The 20,138-nt window shown below is 41.0% G+C and overlaps 1 protein-coding gene across 1 annotated transcript in view; it reads right to left on the bottom strand.

Annotated features, from left to right (window-relative positions):
- SCIN (scinderin) overlaps nt 1-1,473 on the bottom strand; it is a 48,652-nt gene extending 47,179 nt beyond the window's left edge. The window contains exon 1 of the mRNA XM_059843949.1: nt 1,247-1,473. Within this exon, the coding sequence (XP_059699932.1) occupies nt 1,247-1,445 (199 nt within the window). The 5' untranslated portion in view covers nt 1,446-1,473. The remainder of the gene's footprint in view (nt 1-1,246) is intronic.
- Between the last annotated feature and the right edge of the window lie 18,665 nt (nt 1,474-20,138).

Genomic DNA, 20,138 nt, shown 5'->3' with positions numbered 1-20,138 from the left:
TAGATCAGCACATATGCATCAATGTGTGCAACTAAAGCTCTTCAGCCGCCAATGAGCAATGCAGCAATGAGGTTTTAATTGCTGCAAATGTCAGTCAGTGTTCTACCTTCCCTTCCCAAGAGCTGCAAACAGCCCATAGATCACTCCCTGTGATGTGTCTACTAGACCTTCACTAAGACACCCAGCTTCATTAACAAAGATCCACAAAACCAAACCCTGCTACTAATTAGCAGCACTGCGGACAGAAAACTCTCTGCCAGAAATTCATTCACGATGCCATCTATGATTATACTCTTACCAGACACAGACACTAACACGCTTGCCAGCTGGAAAACTCCGAAGACATGCAAAATTCAACACTCAGACGTTTATGCAGAAACAATCTGAGCTCTATCTGCAATTATTTTTCAATGCATGCAAAAGTACAATGAGAACTGCAGCAGCTCAAGCACTCTAACATTAATACACCTATCTTTATCTGCGTTCATTGAGATGATTGCTTACAAACACAAACTTGTTGGTGAAACAATAAAAACTTAGTAAGTTTCAGGCAGCTGAACAGCAATCACTGTGGCAGGATGACTCTGTCGCCAGATGGGGAAGTCACATGAAACCTCCAGGAGATGGGGAAATCACGTAAAACACAACTTTGATGTAAAGTGGGCTAGTCAAGGTGGAAGACATCAGCCCGGTTGCAATCCCAGAAGCCTGTCAGACTGATATTAACGAGGTTTTAAAGAAAACCTGGTATCTTTGCATGTGATCTCTGTATCAAAGTAAAATTAATCTAACTGGAAAAGGCACACCCAGACGCTAACCAGGGCAACAACACCACAGGGAGACGGCCAAGAGGACATTTTTATCCAGATGGAAATTAAGGCAAGAAAACTATTCATGTAAGTGAAGGTAGGATTTCACTCCAGAACCTCTGTCGTGCCCAGCCAAGATTTGCCTTTAACACTTCAGTACTTTCCCAAACTACCACCTCAAAGTGAGCAAGCTTTCACCTCTCTGCCACCCCCCACAGTCCCACCCCTCAGTCCCTCAGCATCGCAGGCGATGACGCTTGGCACCACCCCGATCCTTGGCGGCAGCCCCACTTCTGCCCCACCTCGAGTACCCCTCCGGGAAGCCTCGCACCCGCAGCCTTACTGAGAAGGGAGGGAAAGCCCTGTCCCGGATGCCCTGGAGCCCGGCGAGCCCCTCAGCAGCCGGCTGGGCCCCGCGGGCTGCCCCTCACTCCTACCGAGCCAGTAGTGCAGGCGGTAGGCGACGTTGTCCCCGCGGCGCTCCGTGCGCAGCACCAGGTACGCGTCCCCAACGAAGAAGTCGCCGTGCCGGCTCGGGGGCACCGGCACCAGCTCCAGCCGCTCGACCCGCCACACCTGCAGCCCACTCTGCTGCCCGGCCTCGGCGAACGCCGACGGGAAGCGATCGGGAGCCATGGCTGGAAGCGAAAAAACGACGGAGTCTTCGCACCGCCCGTTTATAGCGCCGGGCTGGCGGGCGGGGCCGGCCCTGGGCGGGTGCGGAGGGATGCGCCTGTCCCACCCCTTCCAGCGGCACCCGGGGCCGGTCCTGGGCGGGTGCGGAGGGATGCCCCTGTCCCACCCCTTCCAGCGGCACCCTGGGCGGGTGCGGAGGGATGCGCCTGTCCCACCCCTTCCAGCAGCACCCTGGGCGGGTGCGGAGGGATGCCCCTGTCCCACCCCTTCCAGCGGCACCCGGGGCCGGCTCAGCTGTCCTGTAGTTACTCGTTTTTAACACGCCTGTAAAACAAACTCATCGGAATCCCTTTTGCGTCTGTGCCCAGCGCCGTAGCAGGCTGTTATAAAAAAATCAGCCACCCTCACTGCAAACATTTCTCTATTCTAAAATAACAGGAGAAAACCCCAGAAAAAGCAAGAAAAAAAAGTACAGGTGGGCTAATCCAGTGTCTGCGGCTGTGCTGTTTGCTTCTATAATTATCGCATCTGCCTTGTATGAGCTGCTCATACCAGAATACAAAGAGTTTCTATAGCTTGCACTTGCGGCGGAGCGCTTTTCCATCCCCAGCTGGAATGGCAGAGCAGAGCTCTCATTCACCCAGTAATCTCATTTCTTTTGTTCAATACTGATAGGAATCTTTCGGGAGGTGGGGGTGGGAGTGTGAATCTTTCATCTGGGATTCCAGATGAAGCCCAGAATTTATATCAATTTCCCTTTTTCAGAAAATTTAAAGAGTTCTGCTGGTGTTTTTCCAAACCCATGGAGCAGCCTAAAAGGTTTTAAACCCACTTCCTACTTGTCTGTCTCCTTTATAAATCCTTGGTACATCAACATGGCAATTGCAGTTTTCATTGCAATATGAAAATTATAGCAAATCACTGTTTTCCATCTAATATTGATAGGCAGATCGGCCTAGGTACAATACAAGCAGATGAAGTGCAAGATGTCAGTACATCAAAAGATACATTTCAGAATGGGTTTTGTTTAGCTTCATCATCTTATCCACCTGGATGAGTTTCAAAGCTCCTAATTCCTCCACTGGGTTGCTTTATCAAGTTAATACAAGAAGAGTGCAAGTATCCACCCGCAGGCAGATCAGGGCTCCCCCAGCAAGTTGGAGAGGCACTACTAAATGCAACAAAGCAGCTGGAGAGCATCTTTGCTGAGGGAAAAAAAAAAAAAAAGTTAAAAAAAGAACACCACAACTAAGAAATTTGTGTAACTATCTTTCCACATTCTCTTTATACTGTCTTGAGGCAAAAGAAGACCTTGCATTGTGTGTACCCACTATAATCTCCCATTTTGCTGGGCACGCTGTCATCAGTTTGCCAGACAGAGGTGCACAGGCACCCTCAGCTTTACCTTCACTGTTTATAAAAGCAAACTCTGTGTGCTCTGTTTTGTCTAAGGTCCAGCTGAACATGGTGCAGCTCACCTTCACAAGTTCACGGCCAAGCATTTTATCCCTCATTCTGCCAGGGCTGCAGTAAGCCTGCTTGATAACAGTGTAATTCCCAAATGAAATACCTTTCTCAAGATGTTCATCATGTGAAGAAGAAAAAAAAAAAAAAAAAGAGGAAAACTAGCCAAAAAATTACAGTAGTTCTAGTTTCAATATGGTATCAGAAATGCTTTGAAATATTCAAAAGTGATTTCTCAAATTTGTTCTCACATTTATGCCAGTTGTTCTTCTGTTCACTTTTACTCACTGAATTACACTAAGCAGTTTTTCTATTTGCATGCCTTTTTGCATTGTTGTGCATTAGTTTGCTTCAGTCAGCAAGGGAAGAACTTACCACATACTCTATAATTGTACGGGTTTACTGTTTCTTCTGAAGTTGTCCGGGTGAACTCGCTTTGCAGTTGTGCTGTTTTGCCCACACAGGAGCTCAAACCAGCCCAGTGTTACACAGTTTCATGTCTCCTTGTTCTACTGTTCTACTTGTCTTGGCAAGATAAAATTGTTCATGCACAGATTGCACAGAATAGGTTGGTTAAATTTATATCTCCTTATTACAGCTTTAAATTTTAAATCTACAGACTAAATACTGCTCTGAGCAGAATGCCTCTTGCTGGCATGAGATGAATGCTGTTTGTTTAGCATTGACCATTCCCAGTATCACACACCAATGGACAAAGGTTAAAGACACAAGAACAGTTTAACTGCTTTGTCTCAGTGTTTGTGGCACTACTCAGACACAAAGGATGTCAGTACTGACAGCAGTTTCCTCATGCCTGAGTTTGTCTTACTAGGATTATGTAATCACTTACTGGCTGCTGGCAAAGAAAAACTTGGATTGAACTTTTTGTCCTAAGTGCCAGGATACTTGTTTGTGCTCTTCAGTGTTAATTTTTGACTGTTTGCAAGTCTTGCTTTTGCAATCTCACTTCTAATGAAAGTTGCACTGTCTCCTGTTGTGATCCATCCTTTTTTGGTAGCAAAAGTAAGAACTAACATTGTTAACATGACAGATTTTCATAAATTTTTAAATAATCAAGAACTTCCTAACATGGTTAATCACAAGTGAAATTTTAGAGAAATTTTGGAGCATCTTAAAAGCTGCACATTCAGAAAGAATATTTATAATTACATTTTATGTGCTTTTACATGTCCTTTGACATAGTAATTGGAGAGGACTAAAAATAACATTGTTTTTTGACTCAGAAGTCCTTGGTCAAACAGTAATTACTACACTCATTAGAAATTGCACTGTAATGGAATTTTAGACTACCTTAAGATTTCAAAGAACTTTTTTCTACTTTACTAAAGATTGTATCTTGCTGAAAAACTGTGGCTTTCTCAGAAGGATGGCAAAGGCCTAGCACTGTTTTAGCTTTGTGGTAGCCAATAGAAATAATTTTGTCACACCTTTTCCTCCGGGGAAGGCCGGATGTAGCAGTTGGCTGCTGGCACAGCCCAGGAACACAGTTATGGGGTAAAGATGCAGCTTTCTGCCTGCTCAACTGCACTGTTTGAGGTATGGCCATCTTTAAACGCCTGTCTTTTCCCAAGTCCTGATAGATCACACAGGAGTGTTAGAAGATGTCTGTGCTCCTCATCTAGTCCTTGAAAAAGCAGATTCAAATATATTTAATTTAAAGCTTTAGTATGACCCAGAAAATTCAAGGATATATGAAAAACTTTGCCATTTAATTTTGCTCACTTATTTCCTAAGTGTTTTGTTATATTGAGTAAAGGATCTTTTCCCCTCAAGGTATTGTTGTCATATACTGCATATATGCAGAGTGTGTGTGCATACACCAGAATACCAGAATGCAATGTCCTGGGTTCTGGTTTTTGCCCCAGTCAGGGGAAAGGTTCAAAAATACACGAGGTGGTGTTTCCAGGTGACATACACAAGGAACCTAAAAGGGCTTCCAGAGGTTAAGCCCCAGCATCTTTACCAGCAGGAATAACTTTCAGTTTATACAAAGTCAAAGGTTTAAGTCCTTCTACAAAGCCTGACTTACAGTTCCAGGAGCTAACAATGGAAGGAATGAAAGGGGAGAGAATATTTTGAAATGTCTCATGTGTTTCCTTCAACAAAGCTTATTTCTTCTTCACCACAACTGGCAAATGCCCTCCTGACCTCTACAACCCTACCTAAACAAGGGGATTACAGATGTTTGGTTTTGCCTCTAGTTTCACATGACAAAGTTTGCTGTACATGGAGTATGTGTCAAAAGCACACTCTTGTCCAAACACTCACAGAAGTCAACCTCTCTTCTCATCTGTTCTGTTGCTGAATTACAAATCAATAGTTATTTCAGATTTACCCTTAATACAGTAAGTCAGTTCAAAAATCTGAGCTAAATTTTTATTCCAATATTCATCTAAAAATAATGATTACTGATAATGTAAGAGCAGAAGGAGATTTTGACTGTACACCTTTAAAAACCATGTTATCAAAACAAGCTGTAGAATTACGTTACCACTTGCTAATTCTCTTCATTCTCTCATCATTCTTCCACCCTGTGTGGTAACTCAGCTTCAACTGGAGAGAACATGCTGAAGAAAGACTGAAACCTAACTTTCCTCCTTATTGGCAAGGTTTGAGTTATGAGGCTGCCAGATGAGAGAGATGAAAAACCTGGCATAAAGGAATGAAGTCCTCCTTTACCTTCAAGACAGGAATCTAGTTTTAATCCTTCAAGTCCAGAGCAAATAAAGGGCCTTACTGTGTAGCTTTGAGGCAGGTGCTTAAGGCATAGAGAGGGCAGGATCACAGCTACACTGTGTGCACCACTTGGCTCCTACCTGCTTAGTGAGCACTGTCACTAAAGAAGTGGCGTGTCATGGACAGGCCATAAGGGGTTCTTCAGTGGCACCCACCCCTAAGCAGACAAGGACACCACATGCCCAGCAGCTGAGCAGCTCTGACTCTCCAAATTCATCATTCAGCAACAGGACTAAGTAGGGCACGTAGAGAAAGCAATCTGAGTGTTGCCTTCAGTCGGAGAATCTAGGCAAACATTTTTGTCACAGGGAGAAGTGTTAATTATGAAGTATGTTACAGCTCCCTGAATTTTTCTTATGTTTTTCCCTTGAAATATTCAATGAACAGCATAAATGTTTAACCAATAAATTCTGATCTTATGTTCATCTCAAGCCACAGTATTATAGCATTATTTATTATATTTCAGGAAGTCAGAGAGAGGGAATTGAAGCACTCCTTCAAAAATCACCTATCTTCTAAAAGACAGAAAGTCTCCTTTATGTTCCTGTGACATGACATTTCATGTGATGATTGTGAGATTAGATAAAATTTAGAAATAAATATTCTCAGGCTCATAATTTTATTTTGACTATCTAATGTTGCCGTGATTCCCAACAATGATTAATCATCCTGTCCACATTACATGCTCATTTGGGCTATCAAAGGAATAAATCATTCTGTTCTCTATGGGGCCCAGTAACTTTCACCAAGACCATCCCCCTGATCCTTAACTTTTCTTTCTTATATTTAGATGTTATGGTCTCATGTTACATGAGGAAAAAGTCACAGCCCTTTTCAAAAAGTTTAAATTTTAGTGAATCAGTGTATGTTTATTTAAATTGGAAAAACTGAAAGGTCATTCTTTATTGAGAAATATTCAGAAACACTGACCAGAAGGTATTAGACAGAGTTTAATTAAAATAGGACTATTTTGTATCAGGTGATGCCTTTGATTATTGCTACAAAGCCTCTTTCACATGCTTTTATAAATTTCCACAGTATTGCTGGGACTCGTGCACACTGCTTTGTGAAAAAAATATTGCAAAGGATGGTTGGGAATCAAACCCTGATTTCTGTATTTATGTATTTAATTATTTACAAAAGTTCAAATACATAGCCTAAAGAGGGCTACTAGAAGGTAGTTACAGAATTTGTCTGCATAGACTGATATTCTGTAAATGTCAAAGAGTATGATTATCCATTTTGAATTTAAAAATACTGTAAATTTGGTCTGTGATTTCCTAATGATATTTTGTGTGTTAAGAAATGATAATGGAAGCTTCTTATTTCTATATTGAAGCTACAGGTTTGGATGGCTTATTTTTGAACACTTGGAAAATAGAGACAAGGAAACAGGCACACTTCCATTTACCATCATCGCAGTAATTAAAAGCATCTAGGTAAAATTGAGGAAGAGAGAAGAGGAAGAGAGTTTTACTCAGAAACAAGAATTCAAGAACAATTTGAAGAGAGCACAGTCTCATCTTCTGGAGCCATTTATTACATATGCAATATCCACTAAAGTCAAACTCTCCAACAAGAGGTCTTTAAATCTGTTGAAGGAGTGCCTGAAATATTGGATATTGCAGTATGGAGAGTGCAGAGAACCCAGGGAAAACAATCTTCTCCATCTGTATAAAGCAGTGGCTCTTCTAGAAGTCTACTCACAAAGAGGGAAGGAGTAACAATCAAATCTATAGAAAATTGGTAATAAGCCAAACTGCTGATAGTTATCTAATTTGAGGGAAGATTTCAGTTTCATTTTTTTAATTACATTCTTAAATAGTAGAATAGTGTTTCCCTCAATATTTCCTTGATACTAACTTGTCTGAGAAGTTGATTGAAATTAATATAGAAAGGAACAACCATTTTGCAATGTTAAATTAAGATCCTCAGGAAAGGATATATTTTTATAAGTTTCTAGTTGCAGGTGTGTTTTGAAATAAAGTTATTCTGAGATAGATTTTTCTCTTGCATGAAGACTACGTCAATGCCTTTATGCATTTAAAGGTGCTGGGAGTGAAAAGCAGAGTACTCACAGCATGGGCATCTTCTACCCCTGTTTAACAAGTAGTGCCTCTGAATTCTCACAGAAGGAATAAGTTCATTCATTGTAGCTGATTGATTTCAGTGACAGATATCCATGGAATAGGCCAGATTCTCTATTCCAGGCAAAAAGAGTTGTAAGATTATTTAAGTTTCTTTAAGCTTTAAAAAAATTTCAAAATAACACAGTTCACTGCAGTGGTATGGCTGTTTTCTAAATACAGAGTAGCTCCTCATTTTCATCAAATCTTATACATAAACTTATCCTGGATTTTGAAACCATGTATTGAAACAAATTTTTTAAAAAACATTCATTAACATTCACATAAAATTTGAAACAGCTTCTAAAAGTTTGCATCAGTTTTTAATTCATTGACCATGAACACTTACCTAAGTCCCTAGAATATCTGAAGCAGAAAAGAAGGGGAGGAAAAGAGGAAGCATTTCTCTTTTCTGACTTTGTAAAAATAGTCTGCTTGAAGGTTTCTTGGATTTAGTACACCAGCTTGAAAAAAATAAACATTTTCTGGACTGTTCAAAACATCCAGCTCTTACCAAGCTCATATAGGAAAGTGGTTATGCCTCACATTTATTTTTTTAAGCACAAGTGTACTGTTAAATTTTCATTAATGGGAGTGGTTTCAAACTCTCCAAGAATAACACGTTTGAGAATTATGAACTTTGTTTCTGTGTGTCAGCATTTATGTATTAGCCAAGTTGCCAACATAACACCAAGATCACTAACAAAAGTCTTGTCACAGCATTTTAGAGTTAATAGTCTCAGCACTGCTTCAGTTTCAACAGAGCAGCAAAGCTTCCCTGATCAGCCTTCCCCAATTAAATGAGTAGTTTCTCAGTTTCTCAGATCACTTACATTTATTGGGGATCAGGCCATTGAATCTAAAGACCTGAAAGCAAAGTTCTCTGAAGAACAAAGGCATCCAAGCATCTCTTTCCACATCAGGGGCACCAGGTTTATAAAATTAACTTCTTCCTTTTCTCTGAGGTATTGAAAGTATACTAAAGTCCCCAAAAGCTGCTGACATTTGCAATCCTGCTGAAGGCAGCTTTCTAAAATAATTATCTCATGGTAGCCCATGTTCAAGATGAGATCTTGTTATTGCTCAAGAGGTCTACAGAAAGATCTATTTTAAATCAAATTCCTGTTTCAAGAGTCTGAGACTTACTTACCGGAAACAAACCCCAACCTCTTTGTTTTCTGATTAGCACTACAGCAAGAAAGCATGGAGGTGTCTTGACATTAAATGCTGATCTGCCAACACAGCATTTATTTTGAAGTTGTTTTCATAAGTCTAAGTGACAGAAAGGCATGGAAGACTATATTGTTAGGCTTTTTTGCCACTCATCAGGAACAAGAAAGAAAGTCTGAAGAACACACATTTCCTATCAACTGAAGTCTGATTAGTAAATCATACATGTCCTCAGCTTTAGTGCCAATGCAAAAGTTAATCTTATAGGAATCAATACACTTTCTTAGTGCCTTGTTTTGAGGAGCCTATTATCCTAGAGAAGGCTTCTCCTCAGGGACAGAGTGCATTATCTTTGCAGACCCAGTTCTCCTGATTCCTCTTCCTATTTGATTGTCCACTGACAAAGGGCAGATACCAAATAAAATAAAACAGGGTAAAATGCATAAGTGATTTGAAACAGTGAAAAACATGTGCAGTTTATTTACACACTCCCAATCCTAGCTAGCATTAGGCATAACTCCCAGAATAAATTAATTTTCTCACAAAGAACAGACTTAAAACCTAATGTCTCTGATATTTATCATCCCCTTATTTCCTTCATGTTAGTAATGCGTGAGAGACTGGAATGTTAATGGCAATGACTCAAAACAATTGGCCATTTGCAAAAGCCACAGAGTGCTCTGGTGACCTGGGGCAAAGTAATACCCATGTATAGAGGGGGTGCACCTCTACCACATGGGCTACAAGCTGGGGTTTGAGCCAGCTGAAGGAAGAGGCCAATAACAAGCAGATCCTGCATGGTGAGATAGTGCTTTTTATCATGCCAGTGTTCTCTCTTAGATAATTGGCTCAGATGTGAAAACTCCTCTCTGGGGAAGTACAGGGACATTCACCCACAGGCCATAATTCACTCAACTGTGCTGATGAGAGCCAGCCTTAATGTCTCAGAAGGGACCATAAATCATCAAAGACCCCCCAAAATGTTACATCATACAGTGTAAAACTCCTCACCCCAAGAGGAGAGTAGGTTAACCCATTCAACTTTGTGTTTTGTGGGCTTTCCCCATTCCCAATGGATCAGGACGGCCACCACCATTCATCAAAATTGCAACTAAGTCTTGCTGCTGGACCCACAGATGGTAACTATGTATCTTTCTACTCTTATCCTTTCTTTCTTTTCCCTTATACATTTTCTTAAGCGTTATTTCTATGCTTTTTTGTTATTATAGATAATAACAAAAATGTCTACATAGTGTTTTCCATTGTAACCAAATTGTTCTATAAGAAACCCTACAGATAACTATATTTATAAACATTGGTCATTCAGTGTCATTTCACTCTAATACACCCCAAGAGATCTATTATCAAGTACCTGGCTTACCCTCCCCTTCTGGGGCAGGTTATAACAAATACCGCATATACCTGTGCTCCCAAACAGATCTACAGCATTCACTGCTTTCAGAATAAAACTGCTGAACAGATACCAAGCAGCCTTTAGCTTTTCTTCCAGATCAGTAGTTTTGGTCTTTTCCCTGGGTCTTCAGTTTATCCTGCTAACTTAAATCCCATCCCACCCCCTCTGTGCAATGCTCTGAGGTCTCTGACATTTTCCTGTTCCATGTTTCCAAGCCTTCTTGACTAGACCTGCTAGAAGCCAAACATAAATGTTATCTGTATCCCAACCACATACCCCTTCCTATATGATTTCTGAGAGTTTCATTTCTCAAATTTCTATTTCTAAAAATAAAATCCTAAACAGTACCACAAAAGAATGGGTGATACCCAGTCTTACAAGACCTACGATGTTGTGAAACAGTGATATACTGTGTGATGCTAGAAAAAAGAAACCAAAACAAACAAACAAAGAAAGAAACCAAACAAACAAACCCCCCCACCATCAAAATAAAGTCAATAAATAAGTTAATAAATTTTGTTCAATGACATCACAGCAGAAAACTATGTGCATGGACCGTTGTCCTAGGGTGACTGTTATCCCCATTCGTGTGTGTGTAATTTATGCTGGATATTATGTTCTGTGCCTTTAAGACTGGTGGAGTGAAGGTTTTGTTTTGGCCTCTTATCAGCCACTCGGCGGGACATCCAGATAGCACCAGTGCATGTTGCTGCTTTTTGCTTCTTGCCCCTGCTTTTTGCTTTCGCTCTTGCTTCTGCTTCTCTTCTGCTTTGCTTGCTCTTGCTTTCTTTCCCCCCCGCCATTAGTTAATTTAGCTAAACAGTCCAAATTCCTTTCTGGACTGTTCCCCCCACCCCGTTGGACCTGCTGACTGCTCCGGACTGGGATTTGGAACACGGAGAGAGAGAGTTTACACCTTGTGACTGCAGCAGCTGCCTCAGCGCCGGAGGGACTGATAACAGAGCAAACCCCCAGGAGAGACATTTCTGAATTTGTCATCTTTTTTGGAGCAGTGGAAGAGTGGTGTCATCCGGTACTGTTCATTGTGTGTGCTGGGGGGTGCTGTGCTTATCAAATAAACAGGTTCTTTCCACTTCTCTCCGAGGAATTCTTCCCGAACCGGTTGGGGGAGGGGCGTGTGGGTTTGTTTTTTGGAGAAGCCCGTTTTGGGGATTCTCTCCCAAATTTGCCCTAAACCAGGACAACCGTGTGCTTGAAACTGCAGATATGGAAGGCACTTAAGGCTTTGTCCTTCCTGTATTTTACTTGGTCAATCCAAAGTAGCCAACATGACACATTTACACAGCTCCTGCATGTTAGGGTTCACATCTTGCATAGGCCATGCCAGCCAGCTTTTAATCAGAAGGACGAGTGCATATTTTAACATTTGTTCCAGTACAGGCCATTATATCCCCTTTCCTTCCTTGCCTTTTCCACAAGGTCAGAAAATTTCCTCTGTTGGGAACAGAAAAATCCCTTTGTTATCCTTTGACTTTCTCTGGTTTTAGTTATTTTCACTAGTAACATTTTGTTATTTACTTTCAAAAGTACACATCCATCAACAAGAACAATTATACTCACAGGAAAAATACACAGGAACACAGCTTTTTATGGCTCCTGTGTTTTGACATTCCACTGGCTGTCAGGCAATTGCTGTTTTCCTTATCCATCTCTTGAGATGAATATTCAAGAAATAACCATCACTGCTTGACTTCCATTTTCTTCAAATAAGCAAGTAAGAAGCAAGTGAAAATAACCTGTTTCTCTTTTAAAAAGTAAAAAATGGCAGGCAGAGTCAGTTGAAGAACAAGTTATTACAGATACGTTTATTTTCCAAAGCATAATTTTAGTACAACCTGCATGACAGACATTTCCTTGATTTGCTTTTTCCAGCTAAGAAAAGGCCTCTGTGGAGGAAAAGTAGCGCTTCAGTGTTATAAAGCTTGATGTTTTAAACAGTTATAGAATAGAGTTTCTGTGTTTCACACACTGTCTGTTGGTTTGTAACTTGAGGAAATCCCAGGGTACTGAAACTAAACTGACTATGAAAAGAACCATGTACAGGCAACCTCCAGCCACAGCTGCCTTTCCAGCTATGCACATGCCACTGCCTCTTCCAAACCCCTCTCCTCACGACTACACAGCTCCTTCTTCTTTTCCCAGTCTCATCCCTGCTTGTTGTCCTTCACCATGGTGTGCACAAAATTCAGCCAGAACAGTCCCAGCACTTCCTGAGCTGTTACAGTGGTTGGTGTCAAAGGAAAAGAGGGCATTATTCTCATCTAAGTGGAAGGAGGAATCCCATAATATTTTTCATTTGACTTCACTCCTTTATTTAGCATTGCACAGGTCTCTATGTGTCTTTTGGGATGCAGTTAGTGCCTTATTAAAGACAGTCCCTTTTTAAAACAAATTAATATCTTTCTTCCTTACATGAACTAAATAGTGCAGTGTTAGCTAACTGAAGTTGTGTCATTAAGGTAATAAAATTACCCCACTGCTATCAGCACAGCATGATAAGGTATAATTGCTCAAAGCAGTACTCAATGGAGCAGAGAAGTATCTAGCAGAAAATGATTTTTTCAGTTTTTTCCAGGATATTAATTTTAATTGCAGTCAATACAAGATTTATTTTATTTCAAACCGACCTGCTGTCTTTACTATCCTTTGTAAATCAGGTCTCAGAAACATTTTAATAAATAATTCTTTAAATGTAACATTTTTAGTACATTGTTAAGTTGATTATTTCGTATCTTGTTATGATTTTGTTCCACAGGAAAGACATAAAATTTGGTATTTCAAAGGCTCAGTGGGACAAAGATATTAACACTTTCAACAGTACTTAAAATTTGATGACCACCTGAATACTGCTTGTGCTAACATTTTCAAATGCATGAGTCTGTCATGGAGGAAGGATATAGAAAAGTGTATTTTAGTTGAACTTGGGCATAAATTCATGGCAAAGAATGTAATCAAAATTACAGAAGTATTGAATGATCTTAGATTAGAATGAGGAGTCACAGGAACACAGAATCAACTAGGCTGGAAAAGAACTTTGAGATCATCAAGTCCAACCTACGACCTAACACCACCTTAGAAACTAGACCATAGCCCTGAGTGCCACATCCAGTCTTTTCTTAAAGTCCTGTGTGCAATTCAAACACTGATTTTAACCTGCATGGTAATCATTCATGAGTTCCAGAAATCACAGCGGGCACAGCTAAATCTAAGCCAAAGTACAACAGTTTTAGAGATAACATTGAATTTGACGTATATGGGGGATGGCAGAGGATGTCCTGAGCAGACACCTGGAAATCTGTTTTATTATAAAGTTTGTTTTATGATACAGATATATAGGATAGGTTCTATACATATGCAAAATACTAGCATTAATAACTTACAGAATCTACTCTTTTGTCTTTATAGAGTCAGTATGTGTGGGTGACAGATCTGAACATCCTTTGTGTAACATTTGGTCCTTCTGGTCATCTATGAAATCACAGTATTTACAGTTAACCTGTAAACCTGCTTCTTCCTTTCAGGATTTCAAAAGGTATCCACATTCTCTCTGCATCTATATGAGTTGTAGAGGTTTTCAGAAAGCAGTTTCTAAAGGAACAATCTCATAGTGCTGCCTAAAACAAAGTAATTCACCTCCATTAAGCCTGTTTCAAAGCACACTGAAGGTAATGGAAAAATACCAACTGACTGGAGCAGATTTTAGTTCAGTGGCATTTCTGGTAATGGCTACTGTGCATTACTGTGCATTACTGTGCTGGGCTAAGAGGTGTTCAGGGAAGCTGACTGTGTGCCCAAAGGCTGACATAGCTGTCAGCAGCACTTACAGTGCATTTTCACCCCCACAATGAGCATGCAAAAACAAAAAGAATGAAGAGATTTTGCCTGTATCTCTAACTGCTGAGGCCTGAGAACATCACTTTAACCAGTCCTTGATACAAAAACCACACTCCACTTCCTCTGTCTGAAGTTTAAGAGCTTTTCAAAGTGTGTCAGAGGAGATGGAGAGCAGTCCAAATAGCAAACATCTCTGCAGGGCAGGCTCAGGCCCCTTTGGACTCTGAGTTTGAGTGTGTAACAGGGGCACAAGTTGATGCTAATCTGAGGCCAACATGAAGAGCTGTCAGAGCACTCTGCTCGGGTGCTGTACTTCTTCCACATGTACCTATAAAACAGTGCAATGGGCAATGATGCAGAGACATAGCAGAATGCCAGTGACACTGCACTCCTGCTGGGCTCTGCTGGATGCTGCAGCCATGCACCAAGCCAACACTGCAGTGCAAGCAGATCTGCTCTCTGGAGAGCCTCTCAATCTCTGTGTTGTAAAGCAACATCAGCATTTTCAGATCCAGCCACTGCACGGTATTGGTAAGCCTGGGTGGGTAATGGGGGCTTCTGTCTGCACAGCTGGATAACAGCACTGCAGCTGCCTTTCACAACAGCTACAGCTGAGTGTCACACCCCTGCAGGAATTTGGGAGCAAGGTATGTGTCCTGCCAGTAGCAGTAATGCTCTTAAATATGCTTTCTTGCAAGGATGAGTGCTGTTGGTAGAAAACTTTATACTTCTTTACAGTGCTCTTAACAGGAATAGTTGGGTTTGTCTTACTTATATATATACGGTAAAGGTATTTAGTGTAAACAAAGTAGGTAAACAAAACAAGCCAGCATTTAAAAAAAGCTCTCAGTTTTTATTCTTAGTTTATTTCTTATTGTATATTTGGGAGTAAAGAGGATTATCCATGCATAGATTTACAGTAGGCACCTTTGTTCCCTTAAAAACCTTTGTACCCCAGGGTCTCTAGCAATTGCACTCTGCTCACTGCAGAGCAGCCCTGTGGTTTTTTTCCTGACTCTTCTAAGTGAAAGAGTAAAGTTGCCTAAGCCAGGAGATGAGTGTCTGTAACATGTCCGTGTGTCTCACTCTCCAGGGCAGACTAGGGGTTATCTCCATCTTATTGGTCATAATGAAGACACCTACATTTTTAAAGATGAGGTGCCATGCACAGAGGTTAAAGACAAGTTCATTCCTCTTTTCCCCAGGAGCACTAGAAATGCCTTCACATGTGTTATAAGAGATCAAGTTTACTTGCAGAAGTTTGTCTGAAATTGACTCTTACCTCAGGCTTTTGGGGCAATTTACCTGCTCTGTGCCTCCTTTTCTCCGTCAAAAGACCAAGTCAAAATCATTCCTTTGAAGGACTTCCATGTGTGTCACTAGATTATGCTGTCGCTCCTGTCACTATGGGGAGGTCCAGTAAAACTTTATCATAATCCATTATTACTATAGATACAATACTATTATCGTATTATTATGTCTACTGAGCTCTAACAAGAGCTCTAGATCCTAACCTCTGACTTTTAATTGTCCCTAGCCCTTCATTTGCTATGCACAGAGAAATCACATTTTACTGCGCTGGGTTTATGTGGCACTCAGGAAATGAGTAATTTACAAGCAGACTGGGGACTTTATCCTTTCCAAACTGAAAATTGGGGAACTGCAAATTTCAAACAATGTCTGGAGATTCATTGTGATTCACAGGAAGCTCTCTTGAACAAAAAATATGCACTTTTTTGATTGTCATTATCTTGCATAATTTTTATTTTCAAGTGCTGCATCTGGGAAATCATGGAGAAATGCCAACCTCCACAACAGTGCACACAGGGCCAGAAGATCCTCACATAAAGGATTCTTGCTAATGTCCCTAGCTATCCACAGTGCTATACAGCTATATACTTGTCTTTGGAAAAGGCAAAATGATCCAATATGCAATTTTCTATACTAAATCACTTCCTGGGGTGCATTTACCATGCAGCTTACACACAGTTTAAGTCTAGAGATTTGTGTCCAAGTATGGCTCTGGAGATACCTCCAAAGTCCTCAGCAATGCAGACTATGACTAAAAAGTGCTTCCCTCTGTCTCACACAACACCCACACACACTGCTTAGAAAAGGAATTGAAACTACCTGTGTGGAGTCCATTTCCAGTAATCAGACATATTCTATTCAATAGGCATATTGAAGGAAGAGGGAATGTATGTATGAGGGTTTATTTCGGCACAGTCTGCTGATCCCCAGCTCCTGGGTGCAGAGGACAGGCGGTTTCCAAAGCAAGCATGATGCCATGATGGCACTCAGCATCTGTAGTTACCAGCAGCCTGATGGGTTGTGCCCTTTCTTTTATCTCCAGATAACTGAGGGGCTGATTATAGAAAAGAATTAGTGATTTGGATGTGTTGGTAAGTAATTTTTAGCAATAGTGAGGGGAATTTGTTAAATAGAAAGATATAATAATATTGATTTCCATGCTATTTCAAAAATTGGGGCCTAAGGGAAAGAGGTCAAATACTCACTAATATACCAGACAAAGTGCATTTAGTGTGTTTCTGCTCCATACTGGTATTTACAGTTATATAAATTGTATATTTTCCCCTCAATGCTCTATTTGTTAATTTTCAGTGATGTAAACTGGAGCTGTTTTGTAAGCAAAGGTATTCTGGTTTGGAGATCTCTACATTTAAGAGTATATTGTGTATATATAAACCATAAAAACATCCATCTAGCATCTGCTTATTCTGAAATAGTCACTGTCTTTGAACAGTCTAATGTGACATCTTGATTCCTAAAAATGAATTACCACATGCAATACTGTCTAATTTTCTGCTAAAGGCTGAAATAAGAAAACATTCTACAACAGACTATCTTTCCAACTCCATCAAAGCTCTCAAAAAGAGCTAGAGAAAGACTCATACTCTTGAAAAGCTAGAGGAAATGAATGATCCATGTCCCTCAATCTCCAGTACAGTGATATTCCCCTTAGGATATGCCAGATATCCTCGCAAGACTGGGTGATTCAAATTATTCTAAAATTAATATATAACTATTTTTTTTGTTATTGCTATTTCAAAATCTTTTGATGCAGAGAAAAGCAAAAACTTGTCTTTTAATCTGACTAACTGGTAATGAAGCAGATTTAGGTGGCCAGGGACTACTTGGCAGTAGCAGCTGTGGATCCCGCTTGCTTTCAAGAGGCTTGTTTATAAGAAATCTCCTGTCAGAGTGCTTTTGCTTTCTTTACAGTGGTCAGGATTTGAAGATATTAAGGAAACAGTATTTATAAGCTATAGGAAAAACTGTCTGGATTTTAGGATTTGAAAAGCTATGCTTATTGTTAATCAGCTAGCATCCAGAAAAAGGAGCACTCAGACATATATAACAAACATTATAAGCAGAAAATATTCTGTCCATGGCCTTGCTGTGAACAAAGCCTTGCCTTTGCTTACAAAGAAAGTAGTGTTTTATGCTACATGGTATGTACGTGTGTGTACTTGAATTTATATGTAGTTAATTATTTTCAAAGAAGTTGTCCTTACAGGAGGAGGTGAAGCTATAGACATACTATAGAGGGCAGGCACCCCGTTCTGGACCATCCACCACAGCAGGAATGCAGATATGGACTATTATATCTAAAATGAGTACAGCAGACATTGGACTTGAATACGTTGCCTGAGAATAACCCCCATTACAAGGCTGAAATTGCAGTCTTATCAGAAAAATCAACATTAACAAGCAGTTTTCAGCTAGTAATGCTGCTTGTATCAGGCATCCTTGGAAGGGTCTTTGCATGAGTCAACTACTGTATTTTCTGTGATCTGAGTCTGTTATTTACAATTTGGAAGTGAAATTTCTCTGATACTGAAACTTAGGGGAAAAACTACTCTTTGGTCTTCAAGTTTCACCTAAAGCCACTTATGACAGGCTTGAGGGTGCTGTGCTCTTATTCCTGCTCCCCACTGTTGAAGTAGTGTTCCTAAATTCTCTAACACAATAAATGTGCACGTTGTGAAAGACTCACCCATGCTATGTCAAATGCTGTGGTTTTAACTTCAGGTTGCAAGGATCTCTGGCGCAACCTGTCACAGAATTTGGTAAATTAGCTTCATACTGCATTTGGAAAGGAAAATGCACTTCAACATCAGAAAACCACCATGCCTAGAACCAAGACAATTGAAGTTATCTGTAGAATAAACTTTACATGTTGCTTTTAGATAAAAGATAAAAATACACCAGCCCTAACCCCACCTGGGCACCACCACAAAGGATGCCATTTTAGGGTTAGGGCTAGGGGGTAGGTTTCTGTCTGTGGAGAATTTCCATTCTTGAAAGGAAATTAAATCTTGAAATAAGAGCAGGAAGTCAAGCAAACAGTCTGGAAAGGACATATGGTCAAATGAAATGCAATTGGAAAAAAAAAAAGAAAATGTGGGAAAGGAGTCACTACAACCAAATTGCATGGGATGAAATGAGGTGGAGTGAAAAGGACTGAAATTTGCTGAAATTATACACAATGAAATCTCTAAATCAGGAACCCAACTGAAGTGAAGAGACAAAAGAAATCAAAGAAACGAAACACCTTTAAAAAAATTTTGAAACAAAGTGAAAACAATGCAATGGAAATGAATGACATGAAGTGCAGGGAAATGGACTAAACCTTGTCAAATTCATACTCATTGAAATTGCAAGGTTTCATTTCCTTTCCTGACATGAAAGGAAATTAAATCTTGAAATCAGAGAACAAAGTGTAACAAACACTCTGGAATGGAGATACAATAAAATCATATGCAATTTAAAAAAAAATGGAAATTTGGAAATGGAGTGAATACAATGAAATGGATTGGGACAGCATGGAGTGCAGTGAGATGGACTAAACCTTGCCAAATTAATCCTCATTGAAATCACAAGACTGAAATTCTTCATTTCATCAAAGGAAATAAAATATTGAAATCACAGAACAAAGAGTAACAGCTTTCTAGAAAGGAGATATGCTAAAATCAAATGCAATTTAAAAAAAGAAAGCAAATTTGCAAATGGAATAAATATGAGGAAATGGACTGGGATGACATCAGGTCCACTTCCAAGTACTGAAACGTGCCAAAATGATACTCATTGAAATCTCGAAATCAGGAAACCAAATGAAATGAAGAGACAGGAGAAGAAACTGAAGATCTGAAATGCCATTAAAAGAAATAAAATTGAATCGGAGTGAAACCAATGAAATAGAATGGGATGACATGAGGTGGAACGAAATTTACTGATAAAGAAAGACACGTGTTTCTACTGAAGTGTTCTAGAACACGGTGCAGAGAGGGAAAACGAGGGAGGAAGGGAGAAGTAGCAGACAAGGACAGCATTACCGCTGCACCTCGGGGTGCCCCATAGGTCCGGCAGATGGATCGAGCAAGCTGAGGGCAGGGGGGAGCCTGCACGGCTCTGGGGGCCAGCCAGCCGCCATTCCCGAGCGCCGGCGAGCGGCCTGTCCGGGGCCGGTGCCGAGGGCTGCCTCCGGGCATAGAACGGGCCGGTGCCGAGGGCTGCCTCCGGGCATAGAACGGGCTGGGGCCGAGGGCTGCCTCGGGCACAGAACGGGTCGGTGACGAGGGCCGGGTCCGGGCACAGAACGGGCCGGGGCCGAGGGCCGGGTCCGGGCACAGAACGGGCCGGGTCTGAGGGCCTGGGTCCGGGCACAGAACGGGCCGGGGCCGAGGGCTGCCTCGGGCAGCGCCGGAAACACCACGGTGGGGCCGGGCTGGGCGCGGGTCACGACCTCCCCTGCGGGGAAAGAGCGGAGCACGGGGTGGTGGCGGTGATGAGCTACCTCGGGGAAGTTGGGAAGCAGGAGAGGAACAGGGCCGACAGGACACACGGTCTGAGAAGAAGCAGCTCTGCAGTAATATATGGAAGGCG

The sequence above is a fragment of the Haemorhous mexicanus genome, chromosome 1, assembly GCF_027477595.1.
Source record: "Haemorhous mexicanus isolate bHaeMex1 chromosome 1, bHaeMex1.pri, whole genome shotgun sequence".
Taxonomy (NCBI): Eukaryota; Metazoa; Chordata; class Aves; order Passeriformes; family Fringillidae; genus Haemorhous; species Haemorhous mexicanus.
This window is presented reverse-complemented; position numbering and strand designations above follow the sequence as displayed.